This window comes from Neofelis nebulosa, chromosome 10 (assembly GCF_028018385.1).
Source record: "Neofelis nebulosa isolate mNeoNeb1 chromosome 10, mNeoNeb1.pri, whole genome shotgun sequence".
In the NCBI taxonomy this organism is placed as follows: Eukaryota; Metazoa; Chordata; class Mammalia; order Carnivora; family Felidae; genus Neofelis; species Neofelis nebulosa.
This window is the reverse complement of record NC_080791.1, coordinates 74,520,683-74,538,928: the sequence shown is the minus strand read 5'-3', so window position 1 is coordinate 74,538,928 and position 18,246 is coordinate 74,520,683. Positions and strand designations below refer to the sequence as shown.

General features: G+C 42.0%; 1 protein-coding gene and 1 long non-coding RNA gene across 10 annotated transcripts in view; one reads left to right on the top strand and one right to left on the bottom strand.

The window, feature by feature from the left end:
- SPTY2D1 (SPT2 chromatin protein domain containing 1) overlaps positions 1 to 3,240 on the top strand; it is a 22,573-nt gene extending 19,333 nt beyond the window's left edge. For both annotated transcript variants that reach the window (XM_058688421.1, XM_058688420.1), the window contains exon 6: positions 9 to 3,240. In XM_058688421.1, the coding sequence (XP_058544404.1) occupies positions 9 to 102 (94 nt within the window). In that variant the 3' untranslated portion in view covers positions 103 to 3,240. The remainder of the gene's footprint in view (positions 1 to 8) is intronic.
- LOC131487577 (uncharacterized) lies at positions 415 to 18,246 on the bottom strand. 8 transcript variants are annotated; one of them, XR_009249825.1, is made up of 6 exons: positions 18,118 to 18,246; positions 8,332 to 8,550; positions 7,832 to 7,924; positions 6,018 to 6,055; positions 5,274 to 5,371; positions 415 to 2,304 (listed from the first exon to the last, which is right to left on the bottom strand). It is a non-coding gene; the product is annotated as an uncharacterized LOC131487577 (long non-coding RNA). The 8 variants fall into 8 exon arrangements; XR_009249826.1 differs by lacking the exon at positions 415 to 2,304 and adding an exon at positions 4,048 to 4,903; XR_009249822.1 differs by lacking the exon at positions 415 to 2,304 and adding an exon at positions 15,899 to 16,055 and having other exon boundaries at positions 5,260 to 5,371; positions 18,118 to 18,226.

Sequence of the window (18,246 nt, the reverse complement as noted above, 5' to 3'; positions counted from 1 at the left end):
TGTGACAGTTTAAGACTAGGTATGCAGGAGGACTTAGAGGAAATGAGACGTGAAGAAGAAGAAATGAAGCGTCGAAAGGCTAAGAAGCTGAAGAAGTGTTAGCTGCTGCTTTTATTATTTTTGTGAAATTCTGGAGACACTCTGCTGCCAGGAGGTCCTGCCTTCAGAATGAAGAAGCCCCTTTATGATTTTAATTTCTACTTGGGTACTCAAGGAGAAGGAATGCATACTGTTATTTGCAGGCTGTCATTGGAGCATAAAGTATTTTCAGATACTTTCCAGGGTTAAATCTAATGCAAATGATAGAATGCCCAGTGAGCGTGCTTATGAAGTTAACTGTTCACAGGTGCCCGCCTTGATCCTGATGAGCTATGCACTCTAACGGGGGCCGCTCACCTGTCAGCCAATCTTACATTGTTCCTTTGCTATTTTGAAAAGGAAAAAAAAAAAAAAAAAGGATTGCCTCTTCATGTTCTGCTGATGTGAGTAGAGCACTGCCCAGCTCCCAATCAAACTTTGTCTTTTAATGAGGAACCTGGCCCTTCCATGAATGTTGCCAGCAATAAAGTGACCTGTCCTAATGTATATGTTTGGATTGAGAACTTGAAAATGTAGAGTAGGCTCTATAATTATCGTATGGATGTCATCTCTGTGACTTTGAAGTAAAAAGTAGAATAAATTATATCGTATTTTACATTATTCATGGATTGGATGCCGAGCATTCTTATTCACTAATTTAGGTGGTAAGGCAATTAACAAATTTTTTTTTCCAGTTAAAATGCAAGTTATGCCATTTAGTTTAAAAATAATCTGTTTCCAGGTTTTCCTTTCAAATTTACTGTTACGTTGGCTTTAGCGTAAAATAGACAAGGTCACTGTGCTAATTGATTTTTATCTAAGAAAAGTCATTTTTATACTGAAGAAAAATGCTTATTTTATTCAAACATTAGATTTGGAAGAGTAATAGTTTAAAAAATAAGGAAGTGACATGTGAGACTCCCCTCCTCCCTCTCTAGAAAGATATTTTGGAAAAAGGTGCCCCTGTACCTCTTGATGTTAACGACTGCATTTTATCTTAAATTCTTTAGCAATTAATGCCAAAAGCCAAAAACTAAATTCACGTATATTGAGAGCACCACCTTCTCTTTTTGCCCATATTGCACTTTTATTTCAAACTATGCACTGTGAAGAGATTTTTTTCCCAGGTAGAAAAGGACGTTGCCTGCTACTGGTGCTTTACCAGGCTGTGGAACTTTCTTCATTCTCACTTTTTTCCAAGTCCTATTTTTACACTTGAGATCTCGTAAGCCTCAAACCCAGGCAATTCCAATCAGGCTGACCTGGGTTCTGGCTGGAGAGAAGCCAAGTCTCAAGGAAAAGTCAGCAACAGAAAATGAGATATGATGACGCTAGAGAGCTTTTGTCCTTAATTCTAAATATGGAGGGCTGGGGACAGTGGGACATAAGCTTGAAGAGCAGTTCCAAAAGTTGTTTTGGTGTATTCCTTTTTATCCATAAAGCTTTCTTTATTCTCCAAGTTTGGGTGGTATACATTACTGTTGTTACCTCCCTTAATGGGACAACCATTTGACCTAGTCCCTTAAGACTGACTCATTTTGAATTGAGTTTCACATTTCGAAAGTGCAAGCATTTAACTTTGAAGCTGAATCCTCTGAAAGAGGTCTTCATCACCAGGAGTAACACTCTAATGATCTACATAGAATTGTCACACTGGCAGAAAATCCTGTTGACTGCCTCTCACCCATCTCAAAATATCTTCAGTGAAATTGATTTAAGGGTAGTGTGGTGTTCCACGTAATAAAACAGGTTTGGAACATTATTTCCTTTGCTGTCACTTTTGTGCTTCCTCCCGCCCCACCCCTACAAAAGTTGTTTTCTGGGATATATTTTTTCAGTATTTAGACTCTGAAAATCTATTACAATCAAGTGCTTATCATAGCTGAAAGATTTCTGGTGGCTTAACGTTTACTAGCACTTTATTCGACGTGCAGTTATTTGTACAGAAAGGCACCACTGTGCTAGATAAAAGTTCTAGAACTTCACAGGAAGAGTCCGGTCGTGTCCTTAGGCATCTACCACTTTTGAGTGCATTTCTTCTACAGATGTTGATTATATTATTCCTCGGCATCAACATTATAAAAGGGCACTTCTGTAGCTCATTTAAAAAGAAAGTCCTGAGAAAGTCTTTTAAATTAATCTTGGCCTTGTTTCCAAATCCTGTCTTCCGTTTTGTTCTGCAATTCCTGACGGCTCTTACAAAAAGCTCACAAACCTTTGAAGAAACTGGAATAAGCTGTTATTTTATAAAGGTTTACAAATTAAGTGCTTGGTTTTTAATGTATCCTCTACTGTTTTGATTTTCAGATTTTATTAATTCAATATCTGAAGATGTGCCTTTTATTGGGTAATGTTAATTCACGAATGTAGTAATGTTATTTCACGATTGTAATGTTACATTGATCATGGGTGTGGCATTCTCTAACAGATGATGTGAAAAGAAAGTAGTTTTCATAAAACTCATATGGCTCTGATTGCACAGTCCCACTTGCTTTTGATATTGCTATATCAAAGCAAGGGGCACTCTTCTTTTAAGGCTACTTTCAAAAACTTGTCTTTGTATTTTCTCTAAACTATAAATGCAATTACGTCCATTTGGAGGCCAGGGTACCACATGTCACAGACAGCCTTACATGTGTGCCATGAGAAGGTTCAAAGACTGTTAACAAAAAAGAAAGTCTATGGGAACTCGAAATATCATTTTTTTAATGTTACCCCAAGATTTTCTCCAAGAAATTACTGTTTTGTATTTTGTAACTTAAAAGCAGCTATTAGTACATTTCTGAGATATAGCAGGAGACCAAAACATGTTTGGAAAGAGAATAAATATATGAAGAGAAACTGGTTGGTTTATTTTCAATGTGCTGAATATATTAGACTACTATTTATTTTGTGAGTGGATGTGATAAAATAAATATTCAGGTGTTTAGTGTATGATTAAGAGTGGGATATAGATTTCTTTGAAGTTATTAAATCCATCATGTCTTTTACATAATGGACAAATCAAGTTTAAAAAAAAAAACAAAACATTTACATAGTTTAGCTTGTTTTCTGGTGCTGTTGACCTGCAAGAGAATCTACTTTTGCATATACAGGTGAAAGTTTTGCAATTTATGTATAAAAGAAATTGTAGGCATTAAAAATATTTTATTGATATTTTCACTGGTTGGCATTTATTTACCAAAACTCAGATATTCCTTCTTTCATCACCCTGAACATTTTTCCAGCTAGAAACCCCAGTAGACTCATCAGACTTGACATGGGGTGTGCTTCCTTACACACACACACACACACACACACACACACCTGTTCATTCCCTCTGACGCATTGACCTCTGCTCAACCCCCACAACTGACCCATCTCCCCGCACCCCACCAGCTTAAGAGAGCTACTCTGAAGGCCGGAGAACTGTTTGGAGGTATATTCAGGGAACCAGAGGGAAGAAGAACTGGGTGTATAGTTCCTCTTGTCAAGAAAACGAACACAGGTTCTGATCCCCTGTAATAAAAGAGCTTGAAATAACTGACAAGATGAGTCCTTTGGGATATTCAGGAGGCAAGTTGGTATAGCCATGAAGCCAGAAAATGTAGGCACTTAGCTCAATGGGATGTGTTGAGTCTAGGTCATATAAGAAGCCTTATAAGGGGCGCCTGGGTGGCGCAGTCGGTTAAGCGTCCGACTTCAGCCAGGTCACGATCTCGCGGTCCGTGAGTTCGAGCCCCGCGTCGGGCTCTGGGCTGATGGCTCGGAGCCTGGAGCCTGTTTCCGATTCTGTGTCTCCCTCTCTCTCTGCCCCTCCCCCGTTCATGCTCTGTCTCTCTCTGTCTCAAAAATAAATAAAACATTAAAAAAAAAAAATTTTAAATAAAATAAAAAAAGAAGCCTTATAAGAGATAGTATCCTGGATTCAGGATTACAGTGTTGCTAATGGATTTTGAATTCACTTTTCTTTCCATAAAAAAAAAAAAAAAAAAAAAAAAAAAAACCATTCAGTGCAAAGGGCCACTTAAAAATAGTTTAGCAAATGTGTGCTAAATGGTCCTCAACAAAATGTTATCTACATAACCAAAAAGATCTACTTTGGTGGTAAGGATGCACTTCTGAATGATGGAACTATCAGTCATCCCCAAGTAGCCACAGAATGGGAAAAATTCCATACAGTTTATTTTAGAAGTACTTGTTCTTATTGGGTTCTTCCCCCCTCCCCCAACCCCGTTAAGGTCAGAAAATTCCAAACCACCCCTAGAGAGGGCTTATGAAGAATATCCTAGGGCTGAAACACCTAGATTAATTGCATGGGTCTTATACTTAAGTTTCCATACTTGGTCTCAAACTCAAACTGCATCATATTGAGGACTGAGCACTTAGCTTTTGTTTCTATGCATGCTGCCCTGTATTAGCAGTGGTTACTGCTAAAAGAATCATCAGGCACCTTCTTGGCTATTCAAATGAAGGGGGCACTTGAGCCAAGAGATAGCCAAGATCTTGGATATTCCAGTCTCTTGTTTGGCTCTTTTCCTTGGCACATAAAAGCATGCCAAGGAGAAGGCCTGGATCTTGATCTTGACTCCAACCCAGAGCTGTGCAGCTGGTAAGATACTTGAGTCTCTCAACTTCATTTGTAACATTTTGTTCAATGAGGCTAGTGCCCAGCTCAGAAGCTTATCATAAGAATTAAAGTAATGTTTAATTTAGTATCTAGCACCTCATATTAAAATGACATCCCTTCCCCCACACAGTGTAAGCCTTGATAACAGCTGTGAAAAGGCCACAGAAGGTTATTGGTAACAGCTGTGAAAAGGCCACAGAAGGTTGTTGGTAACAGCTGTGAAAAGGCCACGGAGGAGTATCCCCAAAAGATAGGCTTAAAGTTGCTGCAATCTCTAGCCTTTTCTGAACGTTTTTTCGACCCTGGACCCTGGATTCAGGAGGAAGACTACAGCCGGGAACTAGGTCAAAGGAGCTTTAGAGAATTTCTATCCCTAAGGATTCAGAATAGGGGGCAAACTGAACTAGGTATTTTAGTCTTAATGTCAGTCTTAGAGACTGAAACAGAGGCACCCAATCACGTTCGTCTAACCCAACTACCCTCCCCCATCTCCCTGTTTTGAGCTAACAGAATATCAGCTCTTCATCTTACCGTAAAAAGTACGGTAACTTTTTACATAAAATGTGACAAAATAATGTGCAATTACTTTATGCGAAACCAACAACAGGAACTCTACAGCAGGCCAGGTGAGCTTCAGAGCTGCATGACTTCACCAGGATCATCTTTGCTTATTTCCACCGGGGTCTGGGGGGACAAAAGTATGTCAGGTGGGCCTTCTCTAGTGTTTGTCAGAGTGTGTGGCTGAGGTAATTGCCTTCCTTGCCAAAGACAGGCAGAAGTGGTTCTGTCCAATTCTGTCTCTTAATGTCTCTGACCTCAACTGCCAGAGGGGCTTAGCCATGTGGGAGGGGACAAGAGGCAGAGAAAGGACACATATCCAAGGTCTAACAGGAAGAGAGAAGATTTCTAGCACCAGAACCATTTTATAGAGCACCCTTTACTTGATGAAGGAGAGTTAAGGGGTGGGTTGCTGGTCTGGGCTGATTTAAGAAATGGGACTGAAGACCCCAGCACTCAAAATGGCCCCTGAGCACAAGACTAGGTCACCCATGTCAGACAGCATTGCCTGAGTCTTTACCTCTCTACCTCCAGGTTATATAAAACTGAAAAATGCAAGAGTAAAGACTCTTAGCAAAATATGTATAAAAGAAAGACGTGAAAGACAGAGGGAACTCTCAGCGAGCAACAATAGAGGCAGGTAAGCTACCACCACTTTCTTAATCAAGAAAAGACGATTTGTTTCTAAAGTTGGATTTTGATGCTCAGCTCATGGATCTGGGGGAATACATTTCAAAGAAGGAATAGAGAACAAAGTTGAAAGCACACTTACCCCTCCTGGGGGATACTTATATCCTTTCCACATGGTTCCTGCAATGAGAAGCAACCATAAAACAACAATCATTGTGGGGCTTCTTGCTCACTGGTGGGATGTGCTGGGGAAAACAGGTGGTTCTGAAAGGTGTGGTGTTCTATTCCTTGAGTCCTGGGAACTGGGCTGTCTTCATTCCAGACCGGATGGCGGATCGCCCAGCATGATAGCTCCTGGCTGAGGGGCTTCGTGGTCTAGTGTGAACTGAAATGGCTGGCCATGGCCATTTTAGGGGGCAGAGCTCAGACACCAATTGTGACATCAGCTCCTGTGACCTTGGAGGGACCCGTCAGAGTGAGTAACTATGGGACAACTGGCCAGGATGCCTGGTGTGTTGGGGCCAAAGAACCCTTAAAAGAAGGGCCCTGTTCTCTGGTGACTCTACACGGTCAGGATCTAGCTGGCATCAGAACTCTATTGACTCATCACCTGTCAAAATATTAACTGTTGCTTTCATGCAATCAGATGCAAAAAGCAGTGCCATGCAAACAAAACAAAACAGAAAATACCCTGGATTAATTGGGAGGATCGGCTAGGTATGCTACGAGCAATTACTTTATAGACTATCATTAGGCTATTTGCAAAAAAACAAACAAACGAAAATCTCACATTTCGTGAAATGTCACAATTAAACCCTCATCGTGTAGGGTTCCCTTCCCTGGAAAAGGAAGAGAGGGCATTAGGCTGTCCTGCTCATTTCAAAGCTGGAGAACCTGAGGCACAGAACATTTCCAGTGGCTTGGTCAGGATCAGGGTGGCAGTGCCTCAGCTAAGCAAGTGCCCAGGGCCTCCATCTATGTCCCCACCCCAACAATGATCTGACCGAGCTGGGTCAACACTTGCATGGAAATTCTGGGGCCGATGGAAAAAAACAAACAAACCCTCATGCCCTGCTCTCAGTGTACCTGGGGTTAGGACTTGATACCACTGCTTTCCAGAGTAGCTTCCCAGAAAATCTGCTCCTGTTACCAGTTCATTACTAAGACTCTCACAGTAAAGTTTCTTTAACAGTGGGAACACCTTTGAAAAACCAGATCTGAGTGAAAGGGAGTGGGAGGGAAGAAAGCCAGGAGACGGTTGTGAAAAGGATACTGCTATTCCTGTCTCCTAAAGGCAGGCTGATCTAGTGGAACGAGTGCAAGAGGCTGTTAAGTCCAGAGAACTGTGCTTGCATCCCAGCTTCTCAAAGGAGTTGATTTGTATGGCCGTGGGTAAATAGTTGAGGTTACTGTCACCACTAAATCTTTGTGGACCCGTTCATTATTTTGCTTAGTTGTTAAGTTGGCATTTAGTAAATGCTTTGCATCAAGTGCTTTACATGAATTCCCAGATGCAAACCTCACAAAAACAGTAAGATACAGAGATATCTCCATTATACAGATGAAGAAACTGAGGTTTAGAGAGATTAAACTTTCCCAAGGTCACGTAGCTAGTGAGTTGCAAAGTTAGAACTTGAACCTGTCTTGGGATCTGCCAAAAGGGGTGCTAAAAACGCTGGTCCAACTCATTACAGAGTTTGTGAGAAAATAAGTTAATAGACAGGAATAGTCTTTGGAAAGAATACCAGTAAGATGTGCTTAACAAATCTTTGAGCCTTGGCCTGCTGTCCAAAGAAGTGCTCACTGAACTCTCTTTCCCCACCACATATCTCAACCCACTTCCCTTTCTACAGTTTATTGTTTCCCAGGGGAATATAAACTTCCTGCTGAGATCTCAAGGGGTTGCCATGTTCTCTGGAAAGGGAGGAATTGAGTCCAGCAGACCTGACCACTCACTCATAGTTGTGGTTCTTCATCCAAAGCCAGGCTCCTCAGCCGTGTCTTGCTCTCCTGAACAGGCCACTTCTCTTTCCACTTCAGAGTTGGAGGCTGAGTCAGAAAGAAATTTAAAGGCAGAAGCGGTTCCACTTGTTGGCCTAGCAGGTAATTGCCTCTGTCTGTGACTGTGACTGTTGGAGGTCCCACCAATGCCCACCTTCCCTTTCTAGCCGGCGACCATTGATCTACTTTGCCTGAAATCCACTTTCTCCAGCAAACCCCTTATAAATTTAAAATAAGTAATGTTATGTACCCAAGGGGTGGGTGGAACTTAAAGATAATCCCAGTGAGTTGAGAAGTAGCCTGGGAAGCCAACTTTGTTCCCACTGCACCCTGACCTCTAATTAGTGATGAGGCCTCAACTGTCTTTCCCATTTGGTCAGAAACCCTGGCTGGGAGGTGGAGTCAGAGCCAGGACTGACTACTACCAGGGATTCACAGGCAGGGTCATTACTTACCGTGAACTCTGGAAATGTGCCCATGTAACACGCAAGTCCAACAAAAAGCATCCAGCCAAGCACAATCATGATAACAAGTAAAACAATGTCTAAGACACAATTGCACAGTGAAAGACTATTCACCAAGATCTTGGCAAGGGAGTGCGCTCATGAAACCCTCAGTTGGTAGAGGTCTTGCATGGCAGTTCCAGTCCGTGGCTCCAAAGGATCCGCAACGCCCTAATGGAGAAGATGAAGTCTAGTAGGGCATTGTGACATCATTGGTCACATGGCCCAGGCTCATAACATGTCAGAGATATTGCCCCCAGACCAGTGGTTGAGTAGCAAACTAAACTTTTTGTATGTATTCCCTCACAGCAACAACAGGAAGTAGGTATTATTACCAAGTCCGTTTTACTAATCAGAAGACTGAAGTGTAGAGAGCCTAAGTGACTGGCACTAGGTCACACAGCTGATGCCCCATGTGAAAGCCAGGACTCAGGGCCCAGCTATCTGTTAGGAAGCTGGGCTCCTTAGACTACAGACAGGGATTCAGTAGGGTGTGTTCCTAGGTCTAGGACAGCTGTGAAGGGAATAAACTGAATTCTAGGGAAGTGAGACATCTCTTCTTTCTGTCCCTGCAAAGCCCTCATCATCTCAAGGGCTCTGTCACCAGTATTTTATACCATTCTTCAATACCTTTGGTCAATAACTCTCTGCTGGTTCTCTTCTCTTGGCCTTCAAGAAGCCACAAGTATCCTTGTCCTTCCCTCACAAAAACCTGCAACTGATGCTGTGGTTCCTCCCTAACCTGTTTTTTTAATTTCCCTTTATGACCAAACTTTTTAAACAATGGCCCACACTCAGAGCCTTTCTTCCCAATCTCCAACTTTCCTCCATATATCACATTATGACTTCTGGCCCGCTCACCACTACTTAGATGCTCTCAGCAGTTACAAAAGATCTTTTTGTCCCAGTCTAATGACCTCATCTTCATCCCTTTGACCTCCCTGTACTGTCACAATGGACCCTTCTCTCCACCAGAATTCTTCCTACAGACACACCTCTCTATTTATTATTTTGATATCCTCTTTATTTTCAATACTTTTTTAAAATATGAAAATAACAGGTGCTCATTGTAAAACATGGAACCACCCAAAAGACATACAAGAAAAATTTAACAACCTCCCCATTTTTCCCCCTCAATTCCCATCCCCATCATGTAACCAAGCCTGGTGTGTACCCTTCTGGCAAAGAATCTTCCATCAGCTTGCAAACATCAGTACACACGTAGAGGGATATAGAGGGGTTTTGTTCAGCGTTGCTTTATCAAAGGTGATCAAACTACCTATGCTACCGCGCAACTTGCTTTTCTCCTGTTCACAATAATACATCATGGACAGGCTCTTGAGTCAATGGATAAAAACCAAAAAAAAAAATCTAAACACATCCTTTTTTTTTAAATAATAAGCTTTATTGAGGTATAAATCACATATGATAACATGCATTCCTTTCTAGTGTGTAGTTGATGAGTTTTGAAAAATGTGTCAATCTTGTAACTACCACCACAATCAAGAGAGAAAAAATTTCAATCATCTCCACAAGTTCCCTGTACCCCTTTGCAATCAGTCTCCTTCCCCTGACCTCCCTGCCCCCTAGAAACCATTGATCTGCTTTTGCATTTTCCAGAACTTCATGTAAAGAGAATTATAAGCTCATTCACTGGCTTCTTTCACTGAACATAATGCTTTGGAGCTTCATCCATGTTGTACAGTAGTTTGTTCTGTTTTATTGAATGAACATATGTTCCATTACCTGGACATAGCAACTCATCAATTTACCTATCAAAGAATATTTGGGTTGCTTCCAGTTTGGAGTTATTATGCATAGAAATGTTATAAATACTTGCGAAGTTTTTTCTGTGTGAACATAAGCGTCCCTAGGGTAAATACTCAGGAGGGGTATTTGAATCACATGGTAAGTGCCTGTTAAAAAGCCTTTATCACCAGTTGTCAGCAATTTTACTTTGATGTGACTATGTAATTTTCCGCAAGTTTCTTCTATCTGGGGTTCGATGAGCTTCTTGGAACTGTGGGTTTAATGGTCTTCATCAAATTGGAAAAGTATTCGGCTAATACTTCTTCAAATACTTTTTCTGCCTCCCTTTCTCCATGACCTCCCGTACACGTCTAGGAGACCAGTAACCAGGACAAACATGTCCCACGGCTTGCTGGTACTCTGTTCATTTTTGAGTCTTTGTTTCTCCTTGTGTTTCATTTTTGGATAGTTTCCATTGCTGTCTTTTTCAAGTTCACTCGTTTTTCCCCTACAGTGTCTTAATCTTCTGTGAATGCCATGTGATGCATTTTTCACCTGAGGTTGTAATTTTCATCTCTTCAAGTTCAATTTGTGTCTTTTTAAAAGTTCTTTCGTTGGGGCACCCGGGTGCCTCAGTCGGTTGAGCATCCAGCTTCGGCTCAGGTCATGATCTTGCGGTTCGTGGGTTTGAGCCCCACGTTGGGCTCTGTGTTGACAGCTCAGCCTGGAGCCTGCTTCGGATTCTGTGTGTGTGTCTCTCTCTCTCTGCCTCTCTCCCTCTCGTGCTCTGTCTCTGTCTCTCAAAAATAAATAAATGTTAAAAATTTTTTTTTAATAAAAGTTCTTCCATTTTTCTCCACATCATGCTCACGTTTCCCTTTGCAACCTTGAGCATTTTTATAAGATTGATAATAAACATTTTAGGGACTCCATCTGCAAATCTATCATCTCTGTCATTTCTGGGGTTGTTTCGATGGTTGGTTTTTCTCCTTTCGTTGTGGATGATACTTTCCTGCTTCTTTGAATGCCTGGCAATTTTGGTTGCGTGTTCAACATGGTGAATTTTACAGGGCTATGTGCTGGACTTCGTTACATTCCTTTCAGTAGTGTGGGACTTACTTCTGGGATGCTTGGGATCAGTTTGATTCTTCTGGGGCTTGTTTTAAGCTTCGTTATGGTGGACAAAAGGCAGCTTTTGCTCTGGGGGTAATTATCCCCACTAATGAGCTACCGCCCCTCTAATGCCCACTGAGCGTTCTCTGATGCTGTGGAATTTTCCACAACTCCTAGCACCTTTGGGAGCTCCCAGAAGTGCTTGGCCTGCTGTTTCTGGGCCCTTCTTATCCTGCCTCATGGAGTTTTAGCCCATCTACGCACCAACTCAGCCAAAGACTCACAAGGACCCCTACGGAGATCTCCAGAGTTCTCTCTCTGTGGAACTCCTTCTCAGGACTCCATCCTGCAAATTCCTGGCACTCTGGCCTCCTGTGTAACCTGCTATCTTTCTTTACAACTCAGCAAGACTAGTCTCGGTTTAGGTGACCTCACCATGCTGCAGTCTGAAAACTGCTTCCAGGCAGTAGGCGGGGGCAATTTTAAGACCCATCTCCTTTATTTCTTGTCTTTCAAAGTTCACATGCTGCTGCTTCTTATGCAAGATCTGAAAACAATTGTTTCATAGGTTTTGTGCAGTTTTCTACTTGTTTATGGAGAGAAGGCAACTCTGGTAGCAGTTGGTCCTTTCTAGGCTGAGGCAGAAATCTAACTTATCCTTTTTAAAAAAATTTTTTTTAACGTTTATTTATTTTTGAGATAGAGAGAGAGACAGAGCATGAATGGGGGAGGAGCAGAGAGAGAGGGAGACACAGAATCGGAAGCAGGCTCCAGGCTCTGAGCCATCAGCCCAGAGCCCCACGCGGGGCTCGAACTCACGGACCGCGAGATCGCGAGATCGTGACCTGAGCTGAAGTCGGACGCTCAACCGACTGAGCCACCCAGGCGCCCCTCCTTTTTTAATTCTTACCTAATACTCCACACTTACTTCCTCTTTCTCCTAATGATGAATAGATCGGTCAAGAGACAGAAACTACGCAGCAATTTCCACAGAGAAAGCTTAATAAAGAGAATTATTAACTAAGGAAAAGGTAGAAAGCTTCACATAATACAGAAATAGTGTATCTAAGGAGCAGCCACCACGTCTAGGGCTGAGGCAAAGCACCCAAGAAAGAAACAAACTTGGAAGAGTCCCTCACCTCCAGGGCGGAGATCCAAAACTTGTTGAATATGTGGTGGCCAGGACTAACTGGGTGGTAGAGAAATCCAGTCAACTGCAGGCCAGACCTAACAATTAGAGAACGACCCTAGATGCTGGTGGAATTTGCCGGGAGTCTCCAGAGGGGGTTCTGGGAGGTTTGCGGATCCCTGCTGAGAATCTAGCCTCTGGGTCTGCCAGGAGAATACACCAGGAAGCCACACTGTGGGGTGCTGGTGGTGGACCTCAATGGCAAACTGTTTTAGTGGCAGGGGTACCACTGAAACTCAACGGAAAACAGCCCACAGAGAGGCCACTGAAACTCAACAGGGGTGAGCACCACTGGATACCCCCCATGTGCCGCTGGCAGCCACACAGCACAAGAACAAAAGCACACTGGAACCAGGAAGAGAAGTTTCTTCCTCCTACAGTATCTCCCCAAGGTCCTCTACTGATAAAACTTAGCATCATGCCCACGAGCAAGGAACAAATATTTACAAGGTCCAGCTCCACTAGAGAAGAGCAAGCAGTGAATGGTGAACTTGGAGCTGACAGGTGATAAATTCATAACTGACACAATGTACATCTAGGTTTTCTCCAATTTTTTACCACCGTAAACAATGCTGTGATTGGCAAACAAAACTCCTTTGACAATTTCTTTCGAGCACTGTGGGTTTTTTTTACTTGTTAACCAGTAAGGCAGCAAGAAGATAACAAAAAGGGTGTTCCAGGTCAGATAGAGTATGAAAACAGAGAGGATATATAAAATCCTTACAAGAAAGGAACTAGTTTAGGAAAGAAATATGACAACTTCTTTTCTTAAGGTCATGAAAACAGGGCCATAAAAGATGGAGGATGTCTGTGGAAGGATCGCCCAAGATACAACATTACGCTGTAGGTCAAAGAACAACAAAAACTCCATGCATCTAAGTAAAGGATACTGGCTTTTGATGCACCCATTTTACAAATTTTTCATGAGGTCCAAGTTGCCTATTTTTTTCTTTTGTTGCCTCTGCCTTTGGTGTCATAACCAAGAACTCACTGCCAAATCCAAAGTCATTAAGTTTTTTTCCCTATGTTTTCTTCTAAGAGTTTCATTGTTTTAGGTGTTACACTTATGTCTTTGATCCATTTTGAGTTCATTTTTGTATATGGTGTGAGATAAGGGTCCAATTCATTCTTTTTTTTTTTTTTTTTAAGGTTTGTTTACTTTGAGAGAAAGAGAGAGAATCCCAAGCAAGTTCCATGCTCAGCACAGAGCCTGATGCAGGGCTCAATCTCATGACTGTGAGATCATGACCTGGGCCGAAATCAAGACTTGGACACTTAACTGACTGAGTCCCTCAGGTGCCCCAAATAAGGGTCCAATTCATTGTTGTACATGGCTATCCAGTTTTCCCAGCACCATTTGTTGAAAAGACTGTCCTTTCCCCCATTGAACGGTCTTGGCACTCTTGTCAAAAATCATTTGACCACATAGGCAAGGATTTTTTTTCTAGGCTGTTTATTCTATTCCATTAGTGAGGTACTTAGAGAAGTCAAAATCACAGAGACAGAAAATAGAATGGTCTTTCCAGGGGCTGAGGGGAGGGAAGAATACGAAGATATTATTTAATGGATATGGAGTTTCAGTTCTAGAAGATAAAAAGTATTATGGACATGTACAGGAGTCATGGCCGGGCAACATGATGAATGTATTTAATACCATTGAACTGTATACTTTAAAATGGCTAAGATAGTAAATCATCTGTTATGTGTATGTATCACAATTTTAAAAAGGGGGGAAACTGAAGTAAATGATAAGGATACATGTGTCTGGTATTTACAATACCAGGGTTTCATCCCTGAACAGTATGTCTGATAGGACTAATAACTATGAAAGCAAAGGATTATAAATAGAGATCTGAAGCAGAGCACCAAGAAAAAAAATCTAATTTTAAACAAGCCCTTCTTGTGATTTTTCTCAAGCTGCAAACAAAGATGCAGAATATACACTTTTCCCATTTCTTAGTTTGGGGGTCTTTTTTACCCTTTTAATATAATTAACATTTTTGTATGTGCATCTTGTGTATTTTTTTCCCTCTGAGACAAATTTGCAAACATCAAGTTATAGAGTCAAAGGTAGGCCACATTACTTTGCCCAAAGTTTGTGGCAAATTATGCTCCCACCAACTACATTTTCTTAAACTAGTGTCCAGGGATGGGCGTCAGTGCATCCATGAACATTCCTGAAATTGAGCACAAAATGGACTGCTTATGTTGGCATTCACATTTTTCTGGGACAAGTCTGTATCTTTCAACAGATTTTTTTTTTTTTAAGGCTGAAACTCAAATAAGGCTGAGAACTAGTTCACTATAACATCTTCTCCCTATGGCTGTGGTCACCCTACACTTTCATTCATTCAGCAAACTTACCAAATATTAGAAGACTGAAGGTATGCATACATTCAGGATACCAGGCACTGGGAATACAGAGATAAGTGAGATTTGACAGCTATCTGTCAGGATCTTACAGTCTTTGGGGATAGGAAGCGGGGAGGAGACAGAATTAGTTGGGTATGATAAAATATCCCAGGCAGGCACTAACGCACAAAGCAAGGAAGATACGATGTGCTTGGGGAAAAGTTGAGTTTCAGCCTGGTTAGGTCACAGGACCTAACAGTGACAATTTCTGGGTGTGAGGGGGGGGTCCTATCAGAAGTCAGCCAATGTTTGCACTACCCAATCTTCCTCTTATGACTGAGTACCAATAGGTACAGAATTCTAGCTCGCTAGAGATTACTAATCACAAAATTTCATCACAATTTCACACACAGAGAAGCAGCAAAATGCACAGATTAGGGACATGATCTCTGACACCACCTTCTGCAATAATTTAACCTGAGTCTTGGTTTCCCTGACTGTAAAATGGAGCCAATTATACCATATATCTTCTCTTTTAAGGGGCATTCTTTTTCACATTTTAGCTCTTTTCAAATAGGTATAAGTGTTAAAATGGGTATTTATATTTAATTTTGTAATCTTTTCTCTCCTAAAACATTGTCAATACATCTCTTACTCAACAGGATCTCAGAAAAAAGGAAATAGGTAACAGAACACTAAACCTCAGTTTCCTCACTGGTAGAAATGAGATGATTCTATCTAGGTCATAGAGCTTTGTGAAGATTGACTTTGATAAAGCACATAAAACTCTTAGCAATGTACCTTCCACACAGGAAATAATGGCTTCACTCACACACACACACACACACACACTGGCATAAAGTGCTCACAGTGTCTATAAGTCATTCATAGTGACTAAACCAGAAGAGAATTAGCTGTTTGGATGGAAGGTGTCTTCCATAAAAGGTTCCTTTATAAAAAGAAGAACGTTGCTCAAACCTCACTTCTAATCCTTGATTAATGGATTTCTGACAAGATCTGTTAGATCTGAGAGGCCCTGGAAGTCCTATTGTTTCCGAGGTTTGTTAGATCTGCCTGAACTGCTCTTACAGGCCTCTTATCTTTCCATCTTCTTACCTTTTTCTCACCTCCTATGGTCTCCTGGCTTCCTCTCTTGCCCCACATACAGTCTTTTCACAATGCAGCAGTCAGACCTATTCTTTTAAAACTTAGATCACATCACTTCTCTGTTCAAAATCCTCCAGTGGCTTCCTTTTTCTCTCAGGGTAAGAGCCTAAGAAAGAAAAAACCAGCCCCTGACATCTGGGAACTGGTCTGACTCATCTACGAAAGCTCTCAGTGTTACTAGAAGCTGACCTGGCACTCACAGCTATGTTGTTATTCTCCTGATAGATGAAACAATCTCACAGAACACAAACATCAGAGAGGGTCACTCAGACCATGATAAAATGAGACAAAATAAGACCACTTCATAATTCTGTCTAAGCAGAGACAAATCAAGGTCATTGTGCGGCCCGTGTAATACCAAACATCCTCTTCTGTCTGCTAATGAGTAACTGCTACTTCTTTACCAATTACTGCTTTAGGCTTGCTCCAATTTGCCCATCTTATATTTACTGAGATATCCAATCATAGAATTGTCTCTGCTTTGATAGCACCCAATCCAAAGTGAAGGGTCACTTCATTAAACCCTCTCCCAAGTCACCCGAAGCCCCAATCCTATGATAGGTCCCTCTAACACAGCCTTACTGAACAGTCCCGATGGTTTTCCATAGCGTCTGCGCCCTCACTGCAAGGAATAATCAGCCCAACCTGTTTAAGTGTGGGTGTGTTCGATGGGCTCTGGCTGGAGGGCAGTGACAAGACAGAGTCACAAATGTCTACAAAGGCACCAAAGTGGTTCTCAGACTTCACCATGCATTAGAATCACCCAGGTTTGTCAAAAATAATTGCCTGAATCCCCCTTCCCCCTAGAGTTTCTGATTCTCTAAGTCTGGGGATGGGGTCTTAGAATCTTTCTAGCAAGTTCCAGGTAATGCTGAGGCTGAGTCTGGGGGCCACACTGTAAGAATCACTTCCCTAAACCATCTGTGGCTTCCCCCTTATTTCTCTGACTTAGCCTACTACCGTTTCCTCACCTCTTACTTCATTCTACTCCAGCCACACTGGCCCCCTTGCTGTTTTGAACTGAAGCTTGTCTTAGGACTTTGCTTTGAACTGAATGCCCTCTAATATAGAACACCTACTCTCTCACCTCTCAAGGAGATTACTCTGATCTCCTTACCCTGCCTTTCCCCACAACACTTGATTACCTTCCAGCATACGATCTAATTTACTTATTATATGTAGTTTTGCTCTCCTCCTAATAAAAGAATGACAGCCTTAGGACAGGTGATATTTTTGTCTATTTTATTCACTGCTGTATCCTTGGACACAGAAAAATATCTAGCAAGTTGTCAATGCTGAGCAAAAGTTTGGTGAATGAATAAATACACTGCCCAGCCTCTACTTTATTCTCCTAATTGAGTCACAGCATTCCAGCCTTTGGTTCTTCCTGTAAATACAGTCACCCTCCTGCTTACACACCCTTCTGACAGTTTCAGGTCCTATCTTCTGAGACTTTTTTTTTTTTTTTTTTTTATAACTAATCTTTTTTTTTTTTTAATTTTTTTTTTCAACGTTTTTTATTTATTTTTGGGACAGAGAGAGACAGAGCACGAACGGGGGAGGGGCAGAGAGAGAGGGAGACACAGAATCGGAAACAGGCTCCAGGCTCCGAGCCATCAGCCCAGAGCCCGACGCGGGGCTCGAACTCACAGACCGCGAGATCGTGACCTGGCTGAAGTCGGACGCTTAACCGACTGCGCCACCCAGGCGCCCCTCTTCTGAGACTTTTTAAGCTCAGTGGCTCAAGACAGGGATAATGCAGGAAAGTAATTCACAAACCAAGGACACCAGACAAAGCCAACAAATTGCATCTCTTCGCCCTCTCTCTGTATACACCCCCTCTCTTGTTCTCAAACTCTTTCTGACCTAGCTTTTTCCTCTCTCTCTCCCACCAACAGTTATGGCGCCCCACCTTAAAAAAAAAAAAAAAAAAAAGGCAACTCCTCCCCTTATGCTGCACCAACCTTCACATCTTCCAGTTTTTCGACAAGGCTCCTCCTGACTCCATTTTCCCTTTCTAGCTCCCTGAAATTTTGCTTTTGAAGTTCCGTTACCTCTTCCTTCCTAAATCTACCTACAATTTTTGGTCTTGATCTTTCTCAATACTCTGCTGAATTTAACACACCCTTCTAGAAACTCTCCTCCAAAACAGCGCGAGTTGCTTCTACCTCCTTTACTGCTTCTCCTCGGGTCCTTCCTATTCCTCTCCTTACAGATGTCCCCAAGTTTCCTTCCAGCAAGCTGGGTTGTGACCCCGTGGGCGCTAACGCCTTTCCGACGGCACTCAGGGTCCACGC